The sequence below is a fragment of the Eretmochelys imbricata genome, chromosome 10 (assembly GCF_965152235.1).
Source record: "Eretmochelys imbricata isolate rEreImb1 chromosome 10, rEreImb1.hap1, whole genome shotgun sequence".
In the NCBI taxonomy this organism is placed as follows: Eukaryota; Metazoa; Chordata; order Testudines; family Cheloniidae; genus Eretmochelys; species Eretmochelys imbricata.
Genome location: NC_135581.1, coordinates 48,106,082 through 48,131,967, shown reverse-complemented (window position 1 = coordinate 48,131,967; position 25,886 = coordinate 48,106,082). Strand labels below are relative to the sequence as shown.

General features: G+C 48.3%; 2 protein-coding genes across 2 annotated transcripts in view; one reads left to right on the top strand and one right to left on the bottom strand.

Annotated features, from left to right (window-relative positions):
• Positions 1 to 1,311: 1,311 nt before the first annotated feature.
• On the bottom strand, positions 1,312 to 18,990 carry SNX33 (sorting nexin 33). The gene is made up of 3 exons (XM_077828942.1): positions 18,561 to 18,990; positions 16,181 to 17,712; positions 1,312 to 1,769 (listed from the first exon to the last, which is right to left on the bottom strand). The coding sequence occupies exons 2-3, from the start codon at positions 17,646 to 17,648 to the stop codon at positions 1,516 to 1,518; spliced, it is 1,722 nt and encodes a 573-aa protein (XP_077685068.1). The 5' UTR covers positions 17,649 to 17,712; positions 18,561 to 18,990; the 3' UTR covers positions 1,312 to 1,515.
• Positions 18,991 to 24,091: 5,101 nt separating this feature from the next.
• The window catches only part of SNUPN (snurportin 1), a 14,055-nt gene continuing 12,260 nt past the window's right edge, over positions 24,092 to 25,886 (top strand). Inside the window, exons 1-2 of the mRNA XM_077829317.1 lie at positions 24,092 to 24,115; positions 24,975 to 25,168. Coding sequence (XP_077685443.1) covers positions 24,092 to 24,115; positions 24,975 to 25,168 — 218 coding nt within the window. The remainder of the gene's footprint in view (positions 24,116 to 24,974; positions 25,169 to 25,886) is intronic.

Sequence of the window (25,886 nt, the reverse complement as noted above, 5' to 3'; positions counted from 1 at the left end):
AAGAAACAGGCAGGGAGGATGGTGTCATGGCCAATATGACTCCAGGAAGCTTCATCCTTGCATGAATGCCTGGGAAGGCAACTCCAGGTGCGGATGAAGGGCTCAGAGGAGGTGCGGGAGCAGAAGATGATGGGGACACAGGTCTAAATTCAGCTCTCGGTTACATCAGTGTAAATCCAGTGACTACAATTAAATTACTCTAAATTTATGCTGGTGCAACCAAGGGCAGAATTTGGCCCAGACTCTCTTACCAAGGCCGATAAAGAATTCTTTGCTTTTGGTGCTTTAAACCTGACTCAGATAACATCAAGTGCAGCAATGTAGAGATAGTGGGCCTGATTCTGCCCTCCCCGGTGTAAACCAGGGATGACTCCATTGAAGGCATGTCAGAGTAAAGCCTGTGTGAGATGAGTCTCAGTCCCAGTGGATTCTGGGGTGGGGAGCTGTGGCGAGAGGATTGGGGAGGGGATATTATTTTGTACCATATGTGTAGTCCCATCCCAACATTCACCTGCTTATCTCGGGACTGAGCCATATAGAAACAACACTGAAATGGCTCCATAACCTTCCTCACTCTGGAGGCAGAATGATCTTTCCTGGGGCATTTGCTATGTTGCTTTCTTATTCTGAGAGTGGGTCAGTCCGGGATTATTACACTCCTAGGGTTGAAAATGACTGGAGGGCAACCAAGCTACATGTGGAATTTCCAGGAGTCAGTCTGAACATTAGCACTCCAATGCCAACTACCTTGTTGCTAGAGCTGGTCAAAAAGCTGGAAAAACAGTTGTACAGGAAATTTCACAACTGGTTCCATTTCAGGGGGGTTGAAATGGGCCCATTTTCCACAAAAGTTTTGCCGATATTTATATAGTCAACCTTTTATTGAAAGCACTACAGAACATTTTTGGTAAACAGACACAGTCAATAAAGATTTCAGTCCCAATTTCCATAATGGTTTCTAGTAAAAAATTATTGGTAAAAAATCTCACAGAAACTTTTGTGAAAAATGGAAAATTATGACAATTTTAAAAAAAAGTTCCAGTTTTGAATAAAGGCCTTTTTTTCCCATCAGAAAAGCTTTGTGTGTGTAAACTTTTGACCAACTCTACTTGGGATGTAGTGTATTAACCTCCCTACTGTATGGAAACATGTTTCCAGAAGCTAAAGCTTATTGCAAAGAAAGTTAGTGTCATAGAGTCAGTGTCCATTTCGCTTGTGAAAAGTACCTATGTCCTGCCCATAAACTCTGGGAGATGGAATGGGACTGGGGGTCAGTCTATCAGAGAAAGAAGTGGAATGGTCAGCCGGAAGACATGAGTATAACAATTTCCTGCATATCTCTGCAAATTAGTTCAAGGAAAATGGGGAAAAGCCAAATGGAATTTGGACACTGGCATCATGAGTTTCCATTTGTTTTCAGTCCATTTCAAACAGGAAGGTCTGCAGGGCTCCAAGGAGCGAACCACGCAAGTCCAGATGAACAGTGGGAAGCAGATGCATCAGGCGTGGAAGGCATTAGAGGTTGTCATACATGTGTAAAGTTTTTTCCAGCTGCTGGCTGACCCTCTGGTAGAAGATGATCTGTTGTTTCAGGTAGGACTGCATCATTTTCTTGAAGTCCGCTATGCGTCGCTCATGGAAGTGGTTCATCTCCGCCTGAAGGGAAAAGCCAACCACGCGGCAGCGCTTCCGAATCCCATCTGCCTCTTCCTGATCCATCTTCCCCTCGTCACTCATCCGCTGGCTCTCCTTCACCTTGGCAAAGGCTCCTGCAAGGGGGAGAGAAATGAGACACCAAGGGTTAGTAAGATGTAAAGAGCGTGTCCCAGCACTCCCTCTCTCCAGGCTGTACCGTGTCCTCCTCTTCCACCCCAGCATCCCAAGAGAGACGAATGCTCATTGTGAGCAGCAGGAGAGCTACAAATGCATCATGGTCTGGTTCTGTTTCCCCTTGGCTCTAGACCCAGGTCTTTCCCTTCAGGTTCACATACCTACTAATGCCTACACATTCCTATGGTCCTGGAAAAATCCAGCACTCCCTCTGCCAAGCCACACGAATGATGCCCTCCCTCTTCATCCTTAGTCCTTTCCAGTCTCCCAAACATCTGACTATGCGGGACTGAATGAAAACAGGCATCTGGAAAAACTGCATCAATACAAGGCCTTGAGTGTCGCTTCACTATACAGCCAAGGTACTGGGAAGGCACCAGCGCACTCAAATGTTCCACAGAGAGCTCTGGACAGCCGTGCTGGGAATCACACCCCAGGGGGGCAATCTCTGAGTAAGTATGGCTCCCTGCACAATAGAAGGAATGGATCCACTGAAGGCCCTGTGTGCTTTAGAGAAGCACAATACTTTAGCACCATTTGCTCTGACTTTGTGGATCAGACAGAGGCTACATTTTCATCAAGGTATGACACAGTTTGGCCCTGCCATGTGGCTAGATCGACATGTGTTAAAACGTTGCTGGGCCACTACCAGGTTTAACAGCCCACTGTTTTCAGAACATACATGGGGCTTTAGTGGATCCTGCACCATCCAGTACATAGTGCATCAGGTTGATCACCAAAAGACCTGTGCTCTGTCTCCAGTTTTCCCATTGTCTTGCTATGTAACCTTCAGCAAGTCACCTAACCTCTATACAGAATCATATAATCATAGAATATTAGCATTGGAAGAGACCTCAGAAAGTCATCTAATCCAATCCCCTGCTCAAAGCAGGACCAACACCAACTAAATCATCCCAGCCAGGGCTTTGTCAAGCCAGGCCTTATTCCACCACCTCCCTAGGTAACCCATTCCAGTGCTTCACCATCCTCCTAGTGAAATAGTGTTTCCTAATATCCAACCTAGACCTCCGGCACTGCAACTTGAGACCATTGCTTCTTGCTCTGTTATCTGCCACCACTGAGAACAGCCTAGCTCCATCCTCTTTGGAGCCCCCCTTCAGATAGTTGAAGGCTGCTATCGAATTCCCCCTCACGCTTTTCTTCTGCAGACTAAATAACCCCAGTTCCCTCAGCCGCTCCTCATAAGTCATGTGCCCTAGCCCCCTAATCATTTTCACTGCCCTCCTCTGGACTCTCTCCAATTTGTCCACATCCTTTCTGTAGTGGGGGGCCCAAAACTGGATACAATACTCCAGGTGTGGCCTCATCTGTGCCGAATAGAGGGGAATAATCACTTCCCTTGATCTGCTGGCAATGATCCTACTAATACAGCCCAATATGTCGTTGGTCTTCTTGGCAACAAGGGCGCACTGCTGACTCATATCCAGCTTCTCATCCACTGTAATCCCCAGGTCCTTTTCTGCAGAACTGCTGCTTAGCCAGTTGGTCCCCAGCCTGTAGCGGTGCATGGGATTCTTTCTTCCTAAGAGCAGGACTCTACACTTGTCCTTGTTGAACCTCATCAGATTTCTTTTGGCCCAATCCTCCAATTTGTCTAGGTCACTCTGGACCCTATCGCTACCCTGCAGCATATCTACCTCTCCCCTCAGCTTAGTGTCATCTGCGAACTTGCTGAGGGTGCAATTCATCCCATCATCCAGATCATTAATAAAGATATTGAACAAAACCGGCCCCAGGACCGATCCCTGGGGCACGCCGTTTGATACCAGCTGCCAACTAGACATCAAGCCATTGATAACTATCCGTTGAGCCTGACAGTCTAGCCAACTTTCTATCCACCTTATAGTCCATTCATCGAATCCATACTTCTTTACCTTGCTGGCAAGAATACTGTGGGAGACCGTATCAAAAGCTTTGCTAAAGTCAAGATATATCACATCCACCTCTTTCCCCATATCCACAGAGCCAGTTATCGCATCATAGAAGGCAATCAGGTTGGTCAGGCATGACTTGCCCTTGGTGAATCCATGTTGACTGTTCCTGATCACCTTCCTCTCCTCCAAATGCTTCAAAATGGATTCCTTGAGGACCTGCTCCATGATTTTGTCAGGGACTGAAGTGAGGCTGACCGGTCTGTAGTTCCCCGGGTTCTCTTTCTTCTCTTTTTAAAATATGGGCACTATATCTGCCTTTTTCCAGTTGTCCAGGACCTCCCCCAATCGCCACGAATTTTCAAAGATAATGGCCAATGGCTCTGCAATCACATCAGCCAACTCCCTCAGCACCCTTGGATGCATTAGATTTGGACACATGGACTTCTGCATGTCCAGCTTTTCTAAATAGTCCTTAACTTGTTCTTTCACCCTGCGGGCTGCTTACCTCCTCCCCATACTGTGTTGCCCAGTGCAGCAGTCTGGGAGCTTACCTTGTCTGTGAAGACGGAGGCAAAAAAAGCACTGAGTACTTCAGCTTTTTCCACATCATCTATCACTATGTTGCCTCCCCCATTTAGTAAGGATCCCACACTTTCCCTGACCTTCTTGTTGCTAACATACCTGTAGAAATCCTTCTTGTTACCCTTCACATCCCTTGCTAGCTGCAACTCCAATCATGCCTTGGCCTTCCTGATTACACTTCTACATGCTCTAGCAATATTTTTATACTCCTCCCTAATCATCTGTCCAAATTTCCACTTCTTGTAAGCTTCCTTTTTGAGTTTAAGCTCAGTGAAGATTTCACTGTTAAGCCAAGCTGGTTGCCTGCCATATTTGCTATTCTTTCTGCACATCGGGATGGTTTGTTCCTGCGCCGTCAATAAGGTTTCTTTAAAATACAGCCAGCTCTCCTGGACTCCTTGCCCCCCCATATTAGCCTCCCAGGGGATCCTGCCCATCAGTTCCCTAAGAGAGTTGTGACAGGGTCGGGCCAGATGGCTACAGGAGAGTAATCCTATTGGAATCCGGGCTACAGGAGAGTAATAGAAGGCAGATATATTAGCCCCAGGTTAAATAGGTCCCTTTTCCCCTGGTAAGGTAACAGGGAAGGTTCCAGAACAATCAGGAACCTTCTGTAGACAATTAAGACAGGCTGATTAGAATACCTGCAGCCAATCAAGAAGCTGCTAGAATCAATTAAGGCAGGCTAATCAGGGCACCTGGGTTTTAAAATGGAGCTCACTTCAGTTTGTGGTGTGCATGTGAGGAGCTGGGAGCAAGAGGCACTAGGAGCTGAGAGTGAGAACGCGGACTGTTGGAGGACTGAGGTGTACAAGCATTATCAGACACCAGGAGGAAGGTCCTATGGTGAGGATAAAGAAGGTGTTAGGAGGAAGCCATGGGGAAGTAGCCCAGGGAGTTGTAGCTGTCACACAGCTGTTCCAGGAGGCATACAGCATACATCCATACAGCAGCATTCCACAGGGCCCTGGGCTGGAACCCGGAGTAGAATTGCCTAGGTTGCCACCCACTTCTACTTCCCCTACCAATTCTTCCCTGTCTGTAAGCAGCACGTCAAGAGGCGCACGGCCCCTAGTTGGTTCCTCCAGCTCTTGTATCAGGAAGTTGTCCCCAAAACTCTCCAAAAACTTCTTGGATTGTGTGTGCACTGCTGTATTGCTCTCCCAGCAGATGTCAGGGTGATTGAAGTCCCGCATTAGAACCAGGGCCTGTGATCTGGAAACTTCAGTTAGTTGTCCAAAGAAAGCCTTGTCTACCTCATCCTCCTGGTCTGGTGGTCTATAGGACATGCCCACCACGACATCACCCTTGTTGCTCTCGCCTCTAAACTTAACCCAAGGACTCTCCACAGGCTTTTCTCCAGTTTCATACTGCTCTCTTACATACAATGCAACTTCTCCACTTTTTCTCCTGTACCTGTGCTTCCTGAACAATTTATACCCATCCATGACAGTGCTCCAGTCATGTGAATTGGCCCATCAAGTTTCTGTTATTCCAGTCACATCATAGTTCCTTGACTGTGTCAGGACTTTCACTTCTTCCTGCTTGTTTCCCAGGCTTCTTGCGTTTGTGTACATGCACTTAAGATAACTAGCCAATTTCCCTACTTTCTCAGTATGAATCAGGAGACTTCCCATCTTGTACCCTCCTCCTTATGTTTCCTCCCGGTATCCCACTTCCCTACGTGTGTACCTACGTGTGAAGAGGGGATAATCATTCTTACTCACCTTTGTAAAAAGTGCTTGGAGAACTACTGATGAAGCGAGCTACATAAGGGCCTATTATTCGATTATCATAGACTAGGAATAAATCTACATCACAGCGACCCAGAATGTTAAAGCTGCTAGAAGAGGTAATAGATTAACAGAAGAAAGAAGCGTGAGGTTTTATACAGTGTCTCAGAGATCTCAAGACACCCGACAAAGCAAAGGGTTCAGTTCTAGTAGTGCAGTGACCACAAAGGTGAGATCTGCACATAGCAATAGCTTATGCACCTTTGGATCTGTGGCAGGAGGGATGGGAAAGAAGGATACTCCTGCTGCTTCTTCCTCTTATTGCAAAATAACATGGGGCACTTATCTTCCTCCTGGGCAGCCACCACAGAAGGATAGAACAGACCCCAGTTCATAGATTCATAGATTTTAAGGCCAGAAAGAACCACTATGATCATCTCGTCTGATCTGCTGCATAGCACAGGCCACAGACTCTCACCCAGTAATTCCAGCATCAAGCCAAATTCTCCTCTGAAGGACAATCTCTATAGCAGTGGAGCAGCTCCCGCATATGCAATGTGATCAATGGGTACAGCAGGCCCAAAGTCTTTAACAACCTTTCATCTCCCAAGTGCCAGGTTCAAACATAGATTAGGTTGCCTGCTCTAAATACAGTAAATTCACCATTGTCCATAGCGGAAGTTTGTCCTTATCACAACAGGCTTTTCTGCTAGATCCCACCATTCAGGTGGGCCTCTCAGGGATTGTTTAAACCTATTCTCAATCATAGTAAACTCTGCTGATATAAGTCACACATAAACCAAAATAAGTTTATGCACACAGGAAGGAGTTTGCTCAGTTGAATGTAACTGGTTTAAAAACCTATTTAAGTTAAACTAGTGCAACTTTCTCATGTGGACAACCTCTTGCGGCAATTTTACACCAGATTAATTCCATTGATTTCAGTGGAGCTACTGCTGATTTACACCAGTGAAAGTCAAAAGACATTCAAGTCCTGTGTGTTGTGTATTCTGCTATGTTGTACCTGCTGTGCCTTTATTATTATGTATTCCCATAAACATGCACATGTGACTAAGATCCTCAAGGCAGAAACCAGTCATGTTTTGACACACTTCACCTGTGTACACCAATGGCACTATATAAATAACAATTACCACAAAAGCACCACACGGTTTGTTATAATAAATAGACCATGGCAGGAGAGGCCAGAAGAAGATCAGCACAGGCTGCTTAGTCAACACCGAGGTGCATTAGCAGAACAGTGCCCAGAAATGAATAGCAGGAACTGCATGTCAGGATGAAGATGCATTGGCGGAGTTCTGTGGGGTCCCAGAGCAGGAGGACTGAAAGGTCAGGATTCATATGTACTGGCAGAGCTGCATGAAGTCAGCTTCCACAGCACCTGTGTGTCCTATGCTTGGCTCTAGCAATTGCTATCAGGAATTTCCACAGGTACTCTATTCGCCTAGGCAAAAAAAATTAAAACCTCTACTGCCCAAAGAGCAAGGATTGCGGGGAATTAAAGACTTAGCAGCTTAGGAGGACCAGGCATGCCTTTTTGAGACCCTGCTTGAAATCTAACTCGTGTAAGATGTCAGGGGAATCACATCAGCTCCTAACAGAATTTGATACAGTTGTGAAAAATGCTCTGTATGTCTTTGCACTGCTCCAGTACTGCTGAGGAGCATTGCTCTCAGGGATAAGCAATGTTTCCCCTATCTTATGCCCTATGTCATGCTTGTTCTTCCTCTCCTGTGCAACCCCATGTGCTCCCTAGTGTCAGAACTTGCCACAGGACCCACTCACTATGCTCCAGAATTTCATATTTCATGGGGGGAAACAAAAGGGGGGGGAGATTTTCAAAGCCATGAAAGGGGGAATTGGATGGGTGCCCAATTCCCATTAATTTTAATTGGGTGTCCAAATCCCTTAAGCAGCTTTGAAAACCTCACTCTGAGTTTCTGGCCCTTACAGTTGTGAAGAAACGTGCACAGAGCGGAGCGGAGCCAATGTGTCTGCTGAGTCTTCACAGAGCCTGAAGCAGTAGCTCAGAGAAGAGTGAACTGACCCATTTAAATGTCAACATTATTAACTATTTCACTGCTGACTTTAGCACAAACAGCCAGCTAGAGTGCTGATCCTGCATTCAAAAACCCTTCAACCCTTCCTCAGCTGCCAAAGCTCCCAGATTCTTCCCCAATGAGTGTTGACATTCACCTGAGGCTGCCATAGCATTTCCAGCCTGCAATATTAAACCGCCACGGAATCAGAGCCCTTGGCACAGAATTTAGGGTGAGTTTGCCACAGACTACATGGGGTCTGGCTCACATTCCCCACAGATCCTCAGACGACCAGTTAAAACACCTCACTCACCCTGCCCCACCAGCAGAATCCAGCCATACTGCAGAGAGGGCCATCAGCACTTTAGATACCAAGTGGAGGGAGGGAGGGATTAGGCTGTGCCTTTACTCGGTGCCTTTACATGGAGATAGCTATCTCTGTGTAAAACGGTAATGGAGATTAGGCACTATGGTCTTTACCCCAATGGAGCTAGTTGAGGTAGACCCCAGCTGGAGGAGGAGAACTTAGTGTTGATCCCAGATATGGTTCATCAAGGTACAACTCCCTGTGCCTTTGTCTCCACTAGGATTTTACACCCCGAGAGCGATCTTGAGTTAGCCATCTTGAAGTAAAAACACACCTGTTTCTGCAGTGAACACCTAGCACTAGACAGATCAAGCCTGTCCAGGGATCAGAGGTTAATTTAATCCAAAGATTCACAGCACCTCCCCACCCTTTCCCAAAAATGGCCTCAACCCAACCCTGGAGGGAAGGCATCTAACTACAGTCAGGATCACTAAGTCATCCCAAACCAGATCCAATACCATCCAGCTCCTCCAAACACCTTCCTGATAGGGTCCCTGCCCAGCCGGTACTGGAAAGAGGATGGACTAGATAACCAGATTAGTCATTTCCTTTCCAACATCTAGGATTGAATTATCCAGAGCCCCTGCCACTAGGAACATGACTGAGCCAGAGGCCTCGCCCACCAAGTCTCCCAGATGTTGGACTATCTTTGTGTTCACCTTCACAAACCAGTGACAATGTGGGCATGTGAGATGGCCTAATTCCTTAGGTAACTGGAGTGGTACACTCAGTAAAAGACTGCGATGGGGGTATACAAACCTCTCACAGGCTGGAAAGGGTTAATGAATTGGAGTGAGCACAATCAGCACCATCCACTACCCCTGCAGTGGGTGTCAGGCCTATAGGAAGAGCGTGAAAGGGGACAGCTTGCTCAGGTATAGCTACCTAGGAAGGAGAGCAGAAAACCAAGTGTTCTCACTTGGGGAAAGAAGCCAGGAACCAGGCAGGACTGTGGCTAGTCAGAGCCTCCCTGGAGGGAAGGCAGACCGGACACTGGACTGTTTGGGTGTATTGGAGACCTGCTGATGCCATGGTAGAGGGTGCCTCACCTGAGGGGAAGGGTGGGGTCTGACAGCTCAGCCACAGGGCAGGTGGCCCATTAACCTCAGAGGGACTGAGAACTAGGACGAAGACTCCTTTATTTTGTGATTATTTGGGGACTGTGACTTTAAACTCTGCTACTTCAGGCGCAAGGGAGCATGGGGCGGGGGTGTCAGTGTTTGAACTTTCATAGTGAAATGGACAGAGAGCTGAGCCACCGGAATGGGCTGAAAACCCCATTGGGGAAACTGAGGTGGAGCGAGTGCAGCACAGGGGACAGTGATCTGATAACAAAGACAACCCCCCAAACTCCTCAGACTTTGAGATGTGTTAGGTCCCTAAAGATAATTTCCACCTTGTCCCCCACCGAGAGCAAGAATTATCTGGAAGATCCTAGTCTCCTCAGACACGTAGGGAAATCCTTCCCAAGCAGCAATACACGCACACAGAATCACCACCATTTCTCATTGTATCCTTTGTTTCCAATGAACCTGGAGGACTACTGCAAAGGAGAATGCATGAACCTCCATTGGACTGCCCAATGGCTAGACGGTTTGACTTTGTTTGTCTGCCCTTATTATTCACTATTTGTAAACGCTCTGTGAATGAGATTTTGTTTGCATGAATATTAACAGATTCAGTGCTCGTCCTGTAAATACGTTTTTTTGTATGGGTATGGGGTCATTAGTAATTCACTGATAGTTACGCACTGTACAGGGGTCAGCATCACCATGTTGCACGATGGACACTTGACAAAATTACTGGATTTAGTGACGGCATTGGCGGGGGGGGAAGGGCGCTCCCGGCTGAGGCAGGGGGTCGGGGTGTGGGTCCCGGAGTGGAACCAGAAATGAGGGGTTCAGGGTGTGGGAAGGTGCTCTGGGCTGGCGCAGGGGGCTGGGGTGTGTGGGGGCTCCAGCTGGGGGTGTGCAGGCTCTGGAGTAGGGCTGGGGATGAGGGGTTTACGGTGTAGGAGGGTGCTCCGGGCTGGGACCAAGGAGTTCGGAGGGTGGGAGGGGTATCAGGGCTGGGGCACAGGAGTGAGGCACGGGGGTGTGTGTGCAGGCTCCAAGCAGCGCTTACCTCCAGCAGCTCCTGGAAGTAGCAGCATGTCCCTCCTCCGGCTCCTATGCGGAGGCGTGGCCAGGTGGCTCTGCGCGCTGCCCCATCCACAGGCGCTGCCCTCACAGCTCCCATGGAATGGGGGGCAGAGGCAGCATGCCTGCAGAGCTGCCTGGCCGCACAACAGCAGGGACGGGGAGTCACTTGTGGGGAGCCGCCCGAGGTAAGCAACCCCACAGACCTCAAAATTTTTACCACAGACACTTGTGTCCGTGTATGGACACATTGCCAACCCCTGGCTCTGTAGTCCTGTTTAAGAAGTTTCAGTCCTTCTGATCAAGGGAGCAGAAAAAATCCCATGTGACCAGACACCATGATTAGTCAAATAGAACAACTTACAGACAAGCCACATGTTTGCACAGCCTGTTCAAAGAATCCCCAGTTGCATATGGATTCGAAAAATCTAAGTCTGTTTAGGAAAAGAATAAAAGGGTAAATTTGCAATGAACTCTGGGCCTTACTCTCTGCTGGCTTCTTGTGCAAAGTGGATGTAATGTAGAGCTCAGCAGGAACCAGAGTTTATGTTTTGTAGGAAATTCCACAATTTCAATTTTTTTCCCCATTCTAAAATGGACAACAAACTAAATATTTCCTGTGAAAGAAAATCCCCCTCAAAAAATTGTTTTGGAGTCAACAGAAATGTTTCCTTTCGATAAAATCAAACTATTTCCTTCCAATTTCAACCATTTAATTTTTTTTAATTTTTGTTTTTAATATGAAAAACAATGAATTTTGTTTCAAAATGAACAATTGAAATGGACCATTTGGGAAATATCAAAATGAGACATTTCGATGTCATCGAGAACCTTCATTTCATTTCTTTCTAAAGAAAATTTCATCAAAATGACACATTTTTCAAAACATGTTAATTTTAACCAAAATGGCAATTGTTTGTCAAAAAAAAGACATTATGATTAAAAATTTCCAACCAGCTCTAGTGTAAAGTGCTGCCAAATCAAGATGATAGTGTTTCACCCTCACTTTGCAGTGGGGTAACTTACTGCAAACCAGAAGAGTCAGACTCATTCTTAGAAATGAACAATTCTACTGGCCTTGATTTTAAAATGCAGTGACTGCGAAGGATAGTGCTCTGTGTCAGAGGCAAGTCAAAATGGGCTTCATAAGGCACTTTATTATTTATATCACAGGAGTACCTCGACGCCCTGATCAGGACCCCATTGTGCTAGGCACCGTACATGCACATAACAAAAAGTCAGTCCCTGCCCCAAAAAGCTGACAGTCAAGTAGCCGCTTCACGGGCAGATACAAGAGTCCTCTTTCAATTTTGCTTTAGCTTCTGAGGGTTGAACTAATAGACAGAGCTTTTCTCTCTCTGATTTCTGACTTTTAGGCCTTGCCTAGCTTAGAATGTTTGGTCATGTTGTAGCTCTGTTTAATTGATCGCCAATTCACCTGAGCTAACTAAGGCCTTGTCCATACACAGAAGTTGTACCAGTTTAACTGAGGCCTTGTCCACATGCAAAAGTTGCAATAGTTTCACTGAAATCAGTTTTCAGACTGATTTAAATGAATGCAAACCCCTTGGTGAACCCTCTAATTTTGGTTTAAGGTGGCTTATTTTGGTTTAGCTTAAAGCTGTTCCTAATTGACTTGAGTTAAATCAAAATAACCCTGGTTTAAGCCAAAATAAGAGCATCCACATAGCCTTTTGCACCAGTTTAACTAAATCGGTTTTAAATACACCATCAATTCAATTGCTGCAACTTTCTCATCTAGACAAGCTCTAACATGAGTGTAAATGCAAATGATGGCACTCCACCTATGTTTAATCTTGGGCATGATTCACCCTAAGGCTCCGGGAGGGTCAAAGGAAAAATGATGCAGGCAGAGAAACAGGTCTGAAAGTCATAATGAGCCATAAAGTGAGCCACAACCAGGAACACTTTCTGTGGAATAACTAATTTAGCATTTACACTCAAGTTCACTGGAAATTAACTAGCTTACATGACACCATGAACAAAAGTCACCATCTAGACAAGTCTTTTGGGGGGGGAGGTAGCTGATGCTTGTGGGAAAGGCTGTTTCTATTTTTTTTCAAATTCTGCAAGAAGGAATTCTGTTCGGCTGTTTGCTGCATTCCTCTCCCCCGTTCTTGAGCTCTAAGTCTATTTGCATGAAAACAGAATCTCTCCTTCCTAAGAGTTTCTATGAAGGCCAGCTGCGTGCGCCTGACCTGAGGTTAGAGTCCTCTGTTTGTGACAGCACAGTAGGCTGCCGGTGGAACTTAACGTGATGTCACAAACAGAGGATTATGACTCCTGCTCAGGATGTAGCAGGAACAGAAGCTCTCTTTAGAAACAAAGGTTCTAATCTAAGCCAAACCCTGCCCTTGGTTACAGCCACAAGCCTCGTTCAGGGCAGATTCTGGGCCCTACTTTCATACAAAAGTCCTTAGTAATAAAGAATGAGTGGAAAGAAATATAGAAAATCTTGAAGATTAAATTCCATCTTGGGGTACAGCTGAACAGTGGGGTACAGTGAAGGCAGCTGAGTGATACCGAAGAGGAATTTGGCTCCCAAGGTTTAAGAAGAATTGTTTCTAGCTGAAATCTATTATCCAGGTTTTCTGGGGGGTTGTAGCTGCTCTCCCGGGGTAGATTCTGCCATCCTCACACACAGAAAGTAGCACTTTACTCCGTTAGTAGTGCCATTCATTCCAGTGGAGCTACTTACAGTAGCAAGGTTCTTCTGAGGCCACATCTACACTACAAAATGTTGTCAACCTGACTTACGTCGGCATACAGCCACCGCAGTTATTAAATCACTTGTGTGTGGACTTGGCTGCTTGTGTCAGCCGTGCACGTCCGCACCAGGAGCGCTTGTGTCGATTGTATTGGCAATGTGGGGCATTGTGGGACAGCTCCTGAAAGCCAGTAACAGTCAATGTAAGCAAGGCAGTGTCTACACTGACACTGCATCAACCTAATTACGTCGACCATGACTCTCTGCCGCTCGGAAAGGTGGTGTTACTAAATCGGCACTGCTAGGTCGATGCAAGGCAGCTTACGTCAAACTAACCCTGTAGTGAAGACCAGGCCTCAGTTTAAGGGTGGCTCTCTCAGCATTTAGCAGGACACTTCCTCATGAACACATAAGCATTTTTTTTTTACCTGCAAGCCAGGTGTGACTCACCGTTCTGGTAAGATAAACCAGATCCCACCCATAAGCCGCAGCCCTTCTGTCCGTGCTATGGCTTCCTGGATACTTACAATGGCATTGTAGAAAACCACCTAACAGCCCAGCCTTCCTGCCTGTACCTTTTACTGGCAAAATATTTGCCCTAGAGTGAAATCAGAGCTGGATCCTCTTGCCAACTTCCTCCCCTTGGATGGAAATGCAAGTCAGGGGGGCTGGCAACCCCGAAGGAAGACAGTCTATGGGTAGATTTTTCTCCAGTGGGAGTTAGGTGCCTGTGCTTTTGGAAATCTATCCCTCTGTGAAGGACAAGGCTGTTTTCTCTTGAGCAGGCATTTTGTTCCTGCAGCACCTCCAACCTGGGCTTCCTGGGGTTGTTTACAATGCAGTACCTCTTGTTTTGCCACATGTCCCCGAAACACCCAAATGTCTCACTTTCGCCAGGCCACATATGAACAGAGGAGGGAGCCTGGCACAAGCAGTTGGACTTCTGAGATTGAAAGGGACTGCCTTTCCCCAAGTGCACTACTTTCTGTAGTGATTCTCACAACTCTGCTGCTAGCCAAACACAGACAGAAACAGTGTGTTCCGGAATCCAGGCCTCACCAAGACTCTGACGCCCGCTACTCTGACAAGCAGCATGCCAAGACTTTGTGCTGGCCTTGTTACTCCCACCTCGCCAACGATCATCTCCTGTTTCCTGCGCACTCTCTGTCCTCTTCTGGGATAAGACAAGATTCTCCAGCTCTCTGGCCCAACTGGGCAGCCAGCCCTGCACTGGCAGACATGAATTTCCAAGAGGTCTTGCTCTCTGTACTCTGAGGCTCTCTGAGAGGAGCTAACAGAGGCCTTGGGCTTCCCTAGAAGCAAATGACTGTGTAGGCTCAGAGAAAACATGATCCTAGCCACCTGCAGAAGGTGCCCTGGGCTGCTCCCTGCAACCAGCATCGCAAATCCGAATGCATCACAATAAGCTCTGCCAGTGTGGGGAAACGGGGATTTATCTGTCGCTAGATTTCCTTTCCACACATTACTGGAGAGACTGAGGATACTTAATCAAGGTCTCATTATCTTAATGTAGGAAATGAGAAAGGAGGAGGAGGAGCTGTCTGGTCCTGGTCATGAGGTGATTCCTAAGCAGGGTTCATTCAAGAAAGTCCCTGTCAGGGCTGAACTCCCCAGCGAGGAACCAATCACAGGGCTGCCAAAATGCACTCCGCTTCCCCTTCTAAGTGTGAGTCGGTGGGAGGGAAATTAGGCCTGGTGCCACAGCCAGAGTCAGGTAAAATGTCAGACGGTCACATGGAATGCCAAGAAATATAGGGCATTAAGCAGCAGCACATCTGACTTCTGCATAAGGCGGATCCTGGCCCATATCCTGGTCCCAGAGATTCAAACAACCCTTTCCAGAGGCAGCATGGTCTAGGACAGTGGTTCTCAAAGCCAGTCCACCCTTTGTTCAGGGAAAGCCCCTGGCGGGCCGGACCGGTTTGTTTACCTGCCGCATCCGCAGGTTCGGCCAATGTCGGCTCCCACTGGCTGCGGTTCGCCGCTCCAGGCCAATGGGGGCTGCGGGAAGGGCGGCCAGCAAGTCCCTTGGCCCACGCTGCTTCCCGCAGCCCCATTGGCCTTGAGCGGCGAACCGCGGCCAGTGGGAGGCGCCATCGGCCGAACCTGTGGATGTGACAGGTAAACAAACCGGTCCGGCATGCCAGGGGCTTTCCCCGACCAAGCGGCGGACCGGCTTTGAGGACCACTGGTCTAAAAGACTGAATATGAGGCTGGGAGAAACAACGCTTGAGATCTGCCACTGACTCACTGTGTGCCTTGGGGAAGTCACTTAGGCCCAAATTTCCTGAAGTGTCCTCTAATATTAGCTGTTCAACTTTAAACACCTCAGCAACTTGCAAAGTACGGTGCATCCATGACTCCAGCTGAAGTCCCCAGGGGCAAGAGATACTAAGGTCCTCTGAAAACCAGGCTCTGGACCTTTCCAAATTTGGCACCCAGAAAAATGAAGCACCTAAAATTCCAGGTCCCTGTCGAAACCTTGGACTCCAATTTAATTGTTCTCAGGTTCCCCGGATGTAAAATGAGAGCAATAATGTGCACCTGCCTCCTAGGACTAATAGGAGGTTGAATTAGTTAATGGGGGCACAGCATTTTTAAAGGCAAAGTACCATGAAACTTCTATAAGAGTCTGCCTACCTCCTGTCTTGAGAGGCCACCCCAGATTGTCCCCAACGGAATGCAGTCCAATCCTGCTCCACCTTCAGGAGAAGGGCACCTCCATTAAACAGCCAAACCTTGCCTTTCCCTTGGGCGGTCCCCTGAGACAGGCTTATCATGGCAGCAACTGAGGCCCAGAGAAAGCTGCATCTGGGCATGGCTTACCTTTCTGAAGATGAATGATGTCTGGGAAGTTGGAGAGGAGACCTTGGTATAAGGAGAGAGTGTCCAGCATGAGGAAAAGGTCGTTCTTGGGCTGCTCGGCGAACATCTCCCCAACGGTCTCGTACGTCTTGCCTGTGTGCGAGATGGCATTGTTGAGCGCATCCGAACTGTAGGGCGGGTCCATCTGGAAGGAGTAGCTGATGGCTTGGAAAGCGTTGCCTAGCTTCTGGAACTCCTTCCGGAACCCCCCCACATGTTTGCGCACCAGCTCCGAGGCCACGTTGGTCAGTTGCAGGACGCTGTCGTCCATCTTCTTGCTGAAGGCCTTGAAAGAGTCCACCCGGTCTTCCACGTCCTGCAGGTCCTGGTGCTCTGTGGGGATCTGAAAGGTCAGCAGGAAGCTGGCCCCCACCATCTCATCCTTCTCTGCCCGCCGCTTGCCCATCTTCCACTGCTTGTCATCGCGGCAAGTGAGGAAGTGCTGGAAGCCCTCGTACTGGGACAGCACCGGATGGCTGGTCATGTGATCCATCCACAAGATCAGCCTCCGCTTGCGCTTCTCGATGAAGTCCTCCTCGAAGCGCCCAGTGGCCTGCTTCTCGGGCAGGTGGGGAACTGAGATCACTGTGAACTTGTTCAGCAGGCGGTTGTACAGCCAGTCAAAGTGCTTGTACCGCCGGTAGACCGGCGCGTTGATGCTGCTGGGGGTCAGCTTGTAGGAGATGTAGCTCTTGATGCCCTTGAATTTCGTTTGCTTGGTGGGCTCCTCCACAGAGCAGATGAAAGGGTGCGGGTTGGCTCTCCACTGAGGGCCCTTGGAACCCATCTCGATGGTGTAGGTCTCAGCGATCTTGGACATCATGGGCACATCTCCCAGGATAAAGGCCTCCACCCCAGAGCGGACGAAACAGGAGAAGCGGTTGAGGTTCCGCCCCACCACGCTGCCCCTCTTGGAGGAACTGATGCTGTCCTGCCTCTCCAAGGCCGGCTTGGGAAGATAGCCAGCATTCTGGTGGGGGTACGCCGCAGGGTACTGCAGGCTAGGGGAGGGGTGCCCATTGGTGCCAGAGCTTCCCTGCGGCTCTTCCACCACTGTGCAGCCATCATCCCAGTCGTCCCAGTCATCATCATCATCATCCTCAAAGCTGCCCTGGTGGGAGGTGTTGGTATTGGAAGGGGGAATGTAGAAGGACTCATTCCCAGGGGAGCTAGCTGGACTGTTTGAATAGTCTGTATAACTGGAGCTCGACCGGGACCTGAGGATCTTGACGTAAGAGGCGGGGAAGATGCCAGTTTCTCCTCGGCTGTTCTTGCCCTGCAGCCACCCGTCCAGGGAGTTTTCGCTGAAGATCACCAACTCCTCATTCTCCTGGATGCTGATCTCTTCTTTGTTTTCACTCTGGAAGTTGTAAAGTGCTCTGGCTTTCAATGCCATGACTGCTCCCTGGAGGACTGTATAACTTGACATCCCCCAGGACCACCACTAACCAACACCTCAGATGCTTCAACAGTCAGAGACACAGTCTTATAATCTGTAAAACACCGGTTTATAATCTGTAACAGTGATGTGGAAAGGAGTTTAGTTGAATTCACCTCGAAGTAACAAAAATATATATGTTTATATTTTTTTCTAATTTTTTTTAACTTCAAGGCCTATACATTCACCCTGCCGTCTAAATTCATCTGTTAAAAATGGCATTCCTAGGGCAATCAAACATGTTTTGCACCCTCCATTTAGGTGATATAGGCCTCAGTCAGATGGACACACATCCATAAAGTTGTCAGCTCCATGTAGATTTTATCTAGCTGGCAGTTTGTCTCTGCGCTGTCCACCTTTCGTGTTTGAATTTACATTAAAAACATCCCCAAAATAATCTTGCTCAAATACAAGAAATCAAAAATCCCCCCCTTTTTTTTGCTGGAATTCTCTTTTTTAGGGATTAAGAAAAAAATTATAAATCTTGACCCATCTTCCAAAAAGCATATCCAGTGCAATTCAGAATCACAGTGCTTGAAAAATACCTTTAAAAAAAGGCAAAACAAAACAAAAGCACAACCTTATATGATCCCAACACAAGTATTTTGCAATTCCTGATGGGGCTGATTTTTTGAAATCCACAAACCTCCAGGGGGGTGGAGGAAACTAAAAAGCCAAAAAGCAATCCAAGCTTGAATGTGTCACGCCTCTCACACAGTAATAACAACACAGTCGCCTAAAAATCCCCACCCTCTTCAAGAAGGTGTTAAAAGTTCACGCGAAGTTTAAAAACTGAGACAAAAAGAGAAGTAACTGGGCTCTTCCGGGATAGGGAATCTTTAAATCACGTTTACAACCCAAATTGGAAAGTGCTAAGTAAAAAGGGAAGGATTTGCCACTCACCCACCGACACAACGTTAGACAAGCCCCTGATGAGGGCTGAAAGATTTTAGAGTCAGATCCATCGATTCCGTCTGAATCCTGTTTGGCAAAGGGGTTTCTTTTGTTGGGATTATTTCCTGACCAGTTCCTCTCTGCGCCCTGAAATTGACAGCCAGAGCAAATAATAATCCAGCCCTTTGGGGAGGAAACAAAAAACAACCATCAAAAATGTGGCAAATTCCCTTCTCTTCAAACGAGCTGCACACAAAACCCACCGAAGTTCCTTCCAAACGCTGCAGTGTTTCCAGGATGAAAAACCAAAGCGCCAAGCAGGGAAGCAGCGATCCACTGGATCCCTCCTTCGGAACACTCCCTGCAGCTTTTGGGGGTCAACAACAATGAAGTTTCCCAAGTCCAGCGATTGCAGGGGAGTGGGGTGGGGATGTGACTCCGTTTTCTTGTGTCCGGGAGATGAAGAGCGGGGAGGGGGCGGGGGGGGGGGGGGGAAGCTGCCTAAAGAATTCAGCAAAACAGAGGCACTTCCGTTTGGAGAGACAGATAAAGCCAGGAGACACACTCTCTCCAGGCTGCGCTGGGCGAAAAGATCTCTACTCTGGTCCCAGTTCTGGCTGCTGGGGAGCTGCGCCTTGCGGGGAGACCTGGAGGCCCAAATAACAACATGTGCCCCTTCAGACCCCCTTCTCCAGGGGCAAGGACCGGTCACCTCCAGGAGAGCTCTCCTCTCTTCTCTCCATCTTGCCGAGCCGCCAGCCGGGATCAGCTCCAGCCAAAGCTCTGCGCGCACAAGATGATCCCGGCCTCCGCAGTTCTTGCGCAGGGCGCTTATGCAGGAGAAGCCCCAGCCTCTGGGCTCCTCCTCCCGGCTCTGAGCTCCCAGGTCCCGCTCGTGCCGCGGAGTTTTCCTTGTTGATTCCTTCCTGCGCCTGCTGTTTTGGGGAGCTGCCTGTTGCAGCCTGGGGTCTCCCCTTTCCCTGTTGGCTCTGCCCCACAGGTGCCCCTGGATTCCTCTGCCCCGCTCCACAGCTGGGTCCCTCTCACACTCCAGCCTTTTCCATGACGCAAGGGAGGGAGGCGAAGCTCGAAAGTTTAAAAAGCCTTCAGGCGAACACAGAGCCAGGCAGCGGGGAGCCCAGCTAGGTCATAGGCTGCCCTCTACAGGCAGCCAGCACAGCTGGCCCAGCGGGGCTGGGTTTCTTATCAATGGCGGGCATTTATCTTCCTGCGCATCAGAGGGCCTGATGCACAGCTGGATCGGAGCTCTTCCAGAATTCAGGGGTGTTCAGAGCTGGGGCGGGTAATACTTAGCTTTTCATCTGTAGATATCAACCTGCTTTACAAAGGAAGTCAGTATCATTACCGCATTTTACAGATGGGGAAACTGAGGCACAGATGGTGAGGTGACTTGTGTAAGATCTCCCAGCAGGCCAGTGGCAGAGATGGGAATAGAACCCAGGTCTCCTGACTCCCAGTCCAGTGCACTAGCCACAAGGGCACACTGCCAATTCCCTTATTATAAGTCAATAATTTTAATTATTATTGTTATAATAAAAACATACAACCTAGAGCTTGATTTTCTGTCCTTTGCACAGGTACAAACAAGGAACAACTCCATTAAAGTCAATGGAGTCACACCGATGTAAACCTGGAGTAAGTGGAGAATTGGACCGCTAGTGTGTCATATCTCCTCTGCCTGTCTAATTGGGACTCCAGTCCTGCAAGTTGCTCCCCATAAATGAACGTGGTCCCACATGGAGCCCCACTGGAACAGCGTGCAGGATCAGGGCCTTAGATTACATTTCACTGGTACAGGGAGTATCTGTATTTGAGGGCTTGTATCATGCCTGGCACATTATCTGTGCTTAAAAATAGTAATTAATTAATGTCTACATTTCCCCAAATAGTTACTGGACCCAAGGGCGTCACTACAAATAACTGCAGGAAACACTGGTATTTCCATGTGCCCTGTGTGATCGCAGGAACAGAACATCACGTGAAGACTGGGGCTCCTTCTATTTAGTTTTTGTTTAGTGCTTTATCATTTTTATTGAACGCAAAAGCTGGTGCGTTCACTGAGACACATGGAGCTGAATTCAGACCGTGTGCAGGAGGCAAAATGCAGAGCCAGTGGAGCTGCTCCTGCTGACTGGAGGTCTGAATGCGGTCCATACTGTGTTAATTTCTAGTGAGATACCTGAGACTGTAAATACAAAGAAACAAGGAAAGGGGCGAGTTTCTCAACTTTCTCAGCTCATCCACTCATCCTACTTTATAGGAAGTAAACAAAAGTGAAGTCTGTGAGGACCTAGCCAAGAGAAACAGTGTGCTCTCCTTTAATCAGTCCAACACCTATGTTTTAATACACACATTTTCTGGCTTTATACATCCTAGCTTCAGGTACTAATTGTTCTTTTGTTTTGTTTGTTATCACCTTAGAATCATAGAATCATAGAATATCAGGGTTGGAAGGGACCCCAGAAGGTCATCTAGTTCAACCCCCTGCTCGAAGCAGGACCAATTCCCATTTAAATCATCCCAGCCAGGGCTTTGTCAAGCCTGACCTTAAAAACCTCTAAGGAAGGAGATTCTACCACCTCCCTAGGTAACGCATTCCAGTGTTTCACCACCCTCATAGTGAAAAAGTTTTTCCTAATATCCAATCTAAACCTCCCCCCCCTGCAACTTGAGACCATTACTCCTCGTTCTGTCATCTGCTACCATTGAGAACAGTCTAGAGCCATCCTCTTTAGAACCCCCTTTCAGGTAGTTGAAAGCAGCTATCAAATCCCCCCTCATTCTTCTCTTCTGCAGACTAAACAATCCCAGCTCCCTCAGCCTCTCCTCATAAGTCATGTGTTCTAGACCCCTAATCATTTTTGTTGCCCTTCGCTGGACTCTCTCCAATTTATCCACATCCTTCTTGTAGTGTGGGGCCCAAAACTGGACACAGTACTCCAGATGAGGCCTCACCAATGTCGAATAGAGGGGAACGATCACGTCTCTCAATCTGCTCGCTATACCCCTACTTATACATCCCAAAATGCCATTGGCCTTCTTGGCAACAAGGGCACACCTTCAAAAAGCTTTATTTTTATAGGGTGGTCTGTGCTGGTTGGTTCGCTATGATTTGCATAAGCAGATTCTATATATTTTCATACAGTACCATGGCAGGGTGGTTAATAGCTGATTTTTAGAGCTCTGCTCCCAAACTTCAATCCTGTCAGCTTTAAAGGGCCAGATTCAGCATTACCCAGCACCTTGTTTAGTCATTTGCACCTTATGCAAATTTTACACCGATTTTGTGGTGGTGTAAATAACTACAGGATGCCCTTTGTCTCTTTCACCCGCTCCCAACTTCATGCCTTCATCACTGGACCAATCAACTTTCACTCAGGGCCCAATCTCACAAGGTGCTGAGCACCTTCAACTCCTATGGAAGGTAGTGTGAGTGGTGGCATCCAGCATCTCCCAAGAGGAACTCAGCACCTTACAGAATCAGGCCATTTCTTTTATCATTCAAATCACTCCTAAACAAGAGCTGGCCAAAAGTTTTTGGTTGAAAATTTTTGCTGAAAAATGCAAATTCAGCTACACCAAAACATTTTGCGAATTCATGCCAGTTTTGAAGTTTGTTTCCAAGAAAAACTATTCTGAAAAAATCAATTGGTATGAAAAAAAAATTGGTATGAAATGACTTTATTGTTTCAAAATTTCCGTTATTTTTTTTCAAAGTTCAAAAGTGTTAAAACATGTCTGAATTCTAAACAAAACATTTTGCTTGACCTGAAATGAAATAGGTTTTCACATAAGAACGGCCATACTGGGTCAGACCAAAGATCCATCTAGCTCAGTATCCTGTCTTCCAACAGTGTCTTCTGCCAATGCCAGGTGCCCCCAGAGGGAATGAACAGAACAGGTGATCACCAAGTGATTCATCCCGTCGCCCATTCCCAGCTTCTGGCAAACAGAGGCTAGGGACACCATCCCTACCCATCCTGGCTATAGCCATTGATGGACCTGTCTTCCATGAATTTATCTAGTTCTTTTTTGAACCCTGTTATAGTCTTGACTTTTCAATTTGCCAAAAATTTGGAAAATGTTTGTTATTGGTCTGACTCGAAACTAATTTTTTTTGCACTTTTTGAAATTGCCACCCAATGAAATATCCCACAGCTCTGCTCCTAACAATCCACTGGTCCCACAAGGCCAAAGTGTGCAACCATCGCAATCCAACGCTGCTGTCTGCTACCAGAAAGGAGGACTTGTGGCAGCTTAGAGACTAACAAATTTATTGAGCATAAGCTTTCGTGAGCTACAGCTCACTTCATCGGATGCATTCAGTGGAAAATACAGTGGGGAGATTTATATACATAGAGAACATGAAACAATGGGTGTTACCATACACACTGTAACCAGAGTGATCACTTAAGGTGAGCAATTACCAGCAGGAGAGCGGGGGGGGGGGGGGCATTGGCAGAGGGGCATTGGTCAAACTGGACAGTCTCTACGTAAAAGAATAAATGGACACAAATCAGACGTCAAGAATTATAACATTCAAAAACCATTTGGAGAACACCTTCAGTCTCTCTGGTCACTCAATTACAGACCTAAAAGTGGCAATACTTCAACAAAAAAACTTCAAAACCAGACTCCAACGAGAGACTGCTGAATTGGAATTAATTTGCAATCTGGATACAATTAATTTAGGCCTTTGAATAGAGACTGGGATTGGATCGGTCATTACACAAAGTAAAACTATTTCCCCATGTTTATTCCCCCCCCCCCCCCACACTGTTCCTCAGAGATTCTTGTCAACTGCTGGAAATGGCCCACCTTGATTATCACTACAAAAGGTCCCCCCCCCCCCCCCCCCCGTAATAGCTCACCTTAAGTGATCATTACAGTGTGTATGGTAACACCCATTGTTTCATGTTCTCTATGTATATAAATCTCCCCACTGTATTTTCCACTGAATGCATCCGATGAAGTGAGCTGTAGCTCACGAAAGCTTATGCTCAAAAAATTTGTTAGTCTCTAAGGTGCCACAAGTCTTCCTTTTCTTTTTGCGAATACAGACTAACACGCTGCTACTCTGAAACCTGTCTGCTACCAGTGTCATTTACATGGTATCTATTTGTGCCTTTACAAAGTCTGCACTGGAGGCCCAGGATTATGTTTGCTGTGTATTTTTCCTCCTGCAAAGGAGCATATGTCTGTGGTGCTGTACACATAATAAAGTAAAGAAGGGCAAACCTGTGTGGAGAGGCATCACAGGCCAAATTTGCTTTAATCATGACTCATTTAACTTGGACATTTATTATTAATCATTATTATTATTCCACTTTTGTGGAACCTGGGGCACATCACTGTCTCTTCCCTGAAGAGTTCAGCCTATGGGCCAGATCCTGAATGTTCTTATGGACATAAGCAGCCTTGAGTAGTCTCACTGACTTCAACACGGGAGAACTTGCACAAGCAAAGCTACCCAGGAGATTAAGCATTTCCAGGATGAGGCCCTATAAAATGAACCAGAAATGGGACACATTAAGGATGCCAGGGTAAGTATTATTTAGGTCTCGATCCTGCAAATGCTTTAATGGCAGAATTCTATTTTTTCTTTATAATTTCAACAAGTAATATGCTTATTTTGAGCATTTTTTTCAGATTTGTATCGATTTAAATTTTCACAGTTGCAGATTACGGGAGGCTTGGATGATGGGGTGGGGAGGTCAGACAATTATCTAATGACAGTAAAGGCTGAGATTCAAAAAGAATGCTTTAGAAACCCTTAAAACACAAACTGTCAACATCGCATGTCAAAATACACAAGTTAAAGATCCTTAAACACAAGTTCTCAAGCGCCATTCGCCTCACTTGCCTATCTGCAAATTTCCATAATTGTTGATGGGAATATTGTGTTAGCAGTTTGTATGTGTGAGGTGAAGCGGACATTTAGTGACCACAATGTAACCCCTTTCCGAGCCTATTTAAGCTGCACCCGCGGCCTACTCACGCGCTCTGCGGCCCAGCGCCCCAAAGGGATTTAGGTGCTAAAGCCAATGGGCGTAAGGCGCGTGAGCACTTCGATGGGGTTGCAGGATCGGGGCCTGACGCGGCAAGCGCCGTGGGGCCAGGTCACAGCAGCCGCCGCCCCGATTCGCGGCTGACTTCCGAGGCTGTTCTTTTCTGCGGCCCCTGCCCGCTGCCACCCCCCGGGCCGGCTGGAGCACGGTGCAGGGCGGGCTCCGGCTTGTCTCCTCGGCGGGGCCCCTGCAGCGCCCTGCGCACAGCAGCCCGCCCTGGGGGGGGAGGGCGACACGGGCACCCACAATTCAGCCCCCTCCCCCAAGTAATTAGCCGCGGAAAGCCCGGGGAAGCGGCGGCTCCGCACCCGGCCCTGTCCGTGCTGGGCCTAAGCCCGGCCGCCGGCCTCCCTCGGCTCCGGCGCCCACAGGCCTGGCAGCGCTGCAGCCTCCCCCGCGGCCCGGCGGAGGCTCCGCAGGCAGCGGGGCGGGGCCAGGCACGCCGGGCAGGAGGCGCTCGGCCCCGCCGGGAACCAGCCTCGGCGGCCTCGTGGCGGCGGCGGCTCGGCTCGGCTGGAGCGCGGCCCGGTGAGCGGAGCTTCGGGCTGGGGCGGGCCGGGCTCTGCTGCCCTGCGCCCGCCCCTGGCCGCCCCTGATCCCAGCCCTCCATTCCCCGCTCCGCTCTCCTCCCGTCCCTGCTTTGCCCTACCCACCCCCTGCTCTGATCCCCTCCCTCCCCCGCTCTCTTCCTCCCCTCCCATCCCTCCTTCCTCCCTCTGCTCTCCTCCCATCCCTGCTTTGCCCCTACCCACCCCCTGCTCTGATCCCCTCCCTCCCCCGCTCTCTTCCTCCCTCTCCCCATCCCTCCTTCCTCCCCCTGCTCTCCTCCCATCCCTCCTTTGCCCCTACCCACCCCCTGCTCTGATCCCCTCCCTCCCCCGCTCTCTTCCTCCCCCTCCCCATCCCTCCTTCCTCCCCCTGCTCTCCTCCCATCCCTCCTTTGCCCCTACCCACCTCCTGCTCTGATCCCATCCCTCCCCCACTCTCTTCCTCCCCTCCCCATCCCTCCTTCCTCCCCCTGCTCTCCTCCCATCCCTCCTTTGCCCCTACCCACCCCCTGCTCTGATTCCATCCCTCCCCCACTCTCTTCCTCCCCATCCCCTCCCTCCCTCCTCCCCTGCTCTCCTCCCATCCCTCCTTTCCCCATACCCATCCGCTCCTCTGATCCAATCCCCCCCCCCGCTTTCTTCATCCCCATCCCTCCTTCCTCCCCCTGCTCTCCTCCCGTCCCTCCTTTGCCCTACCA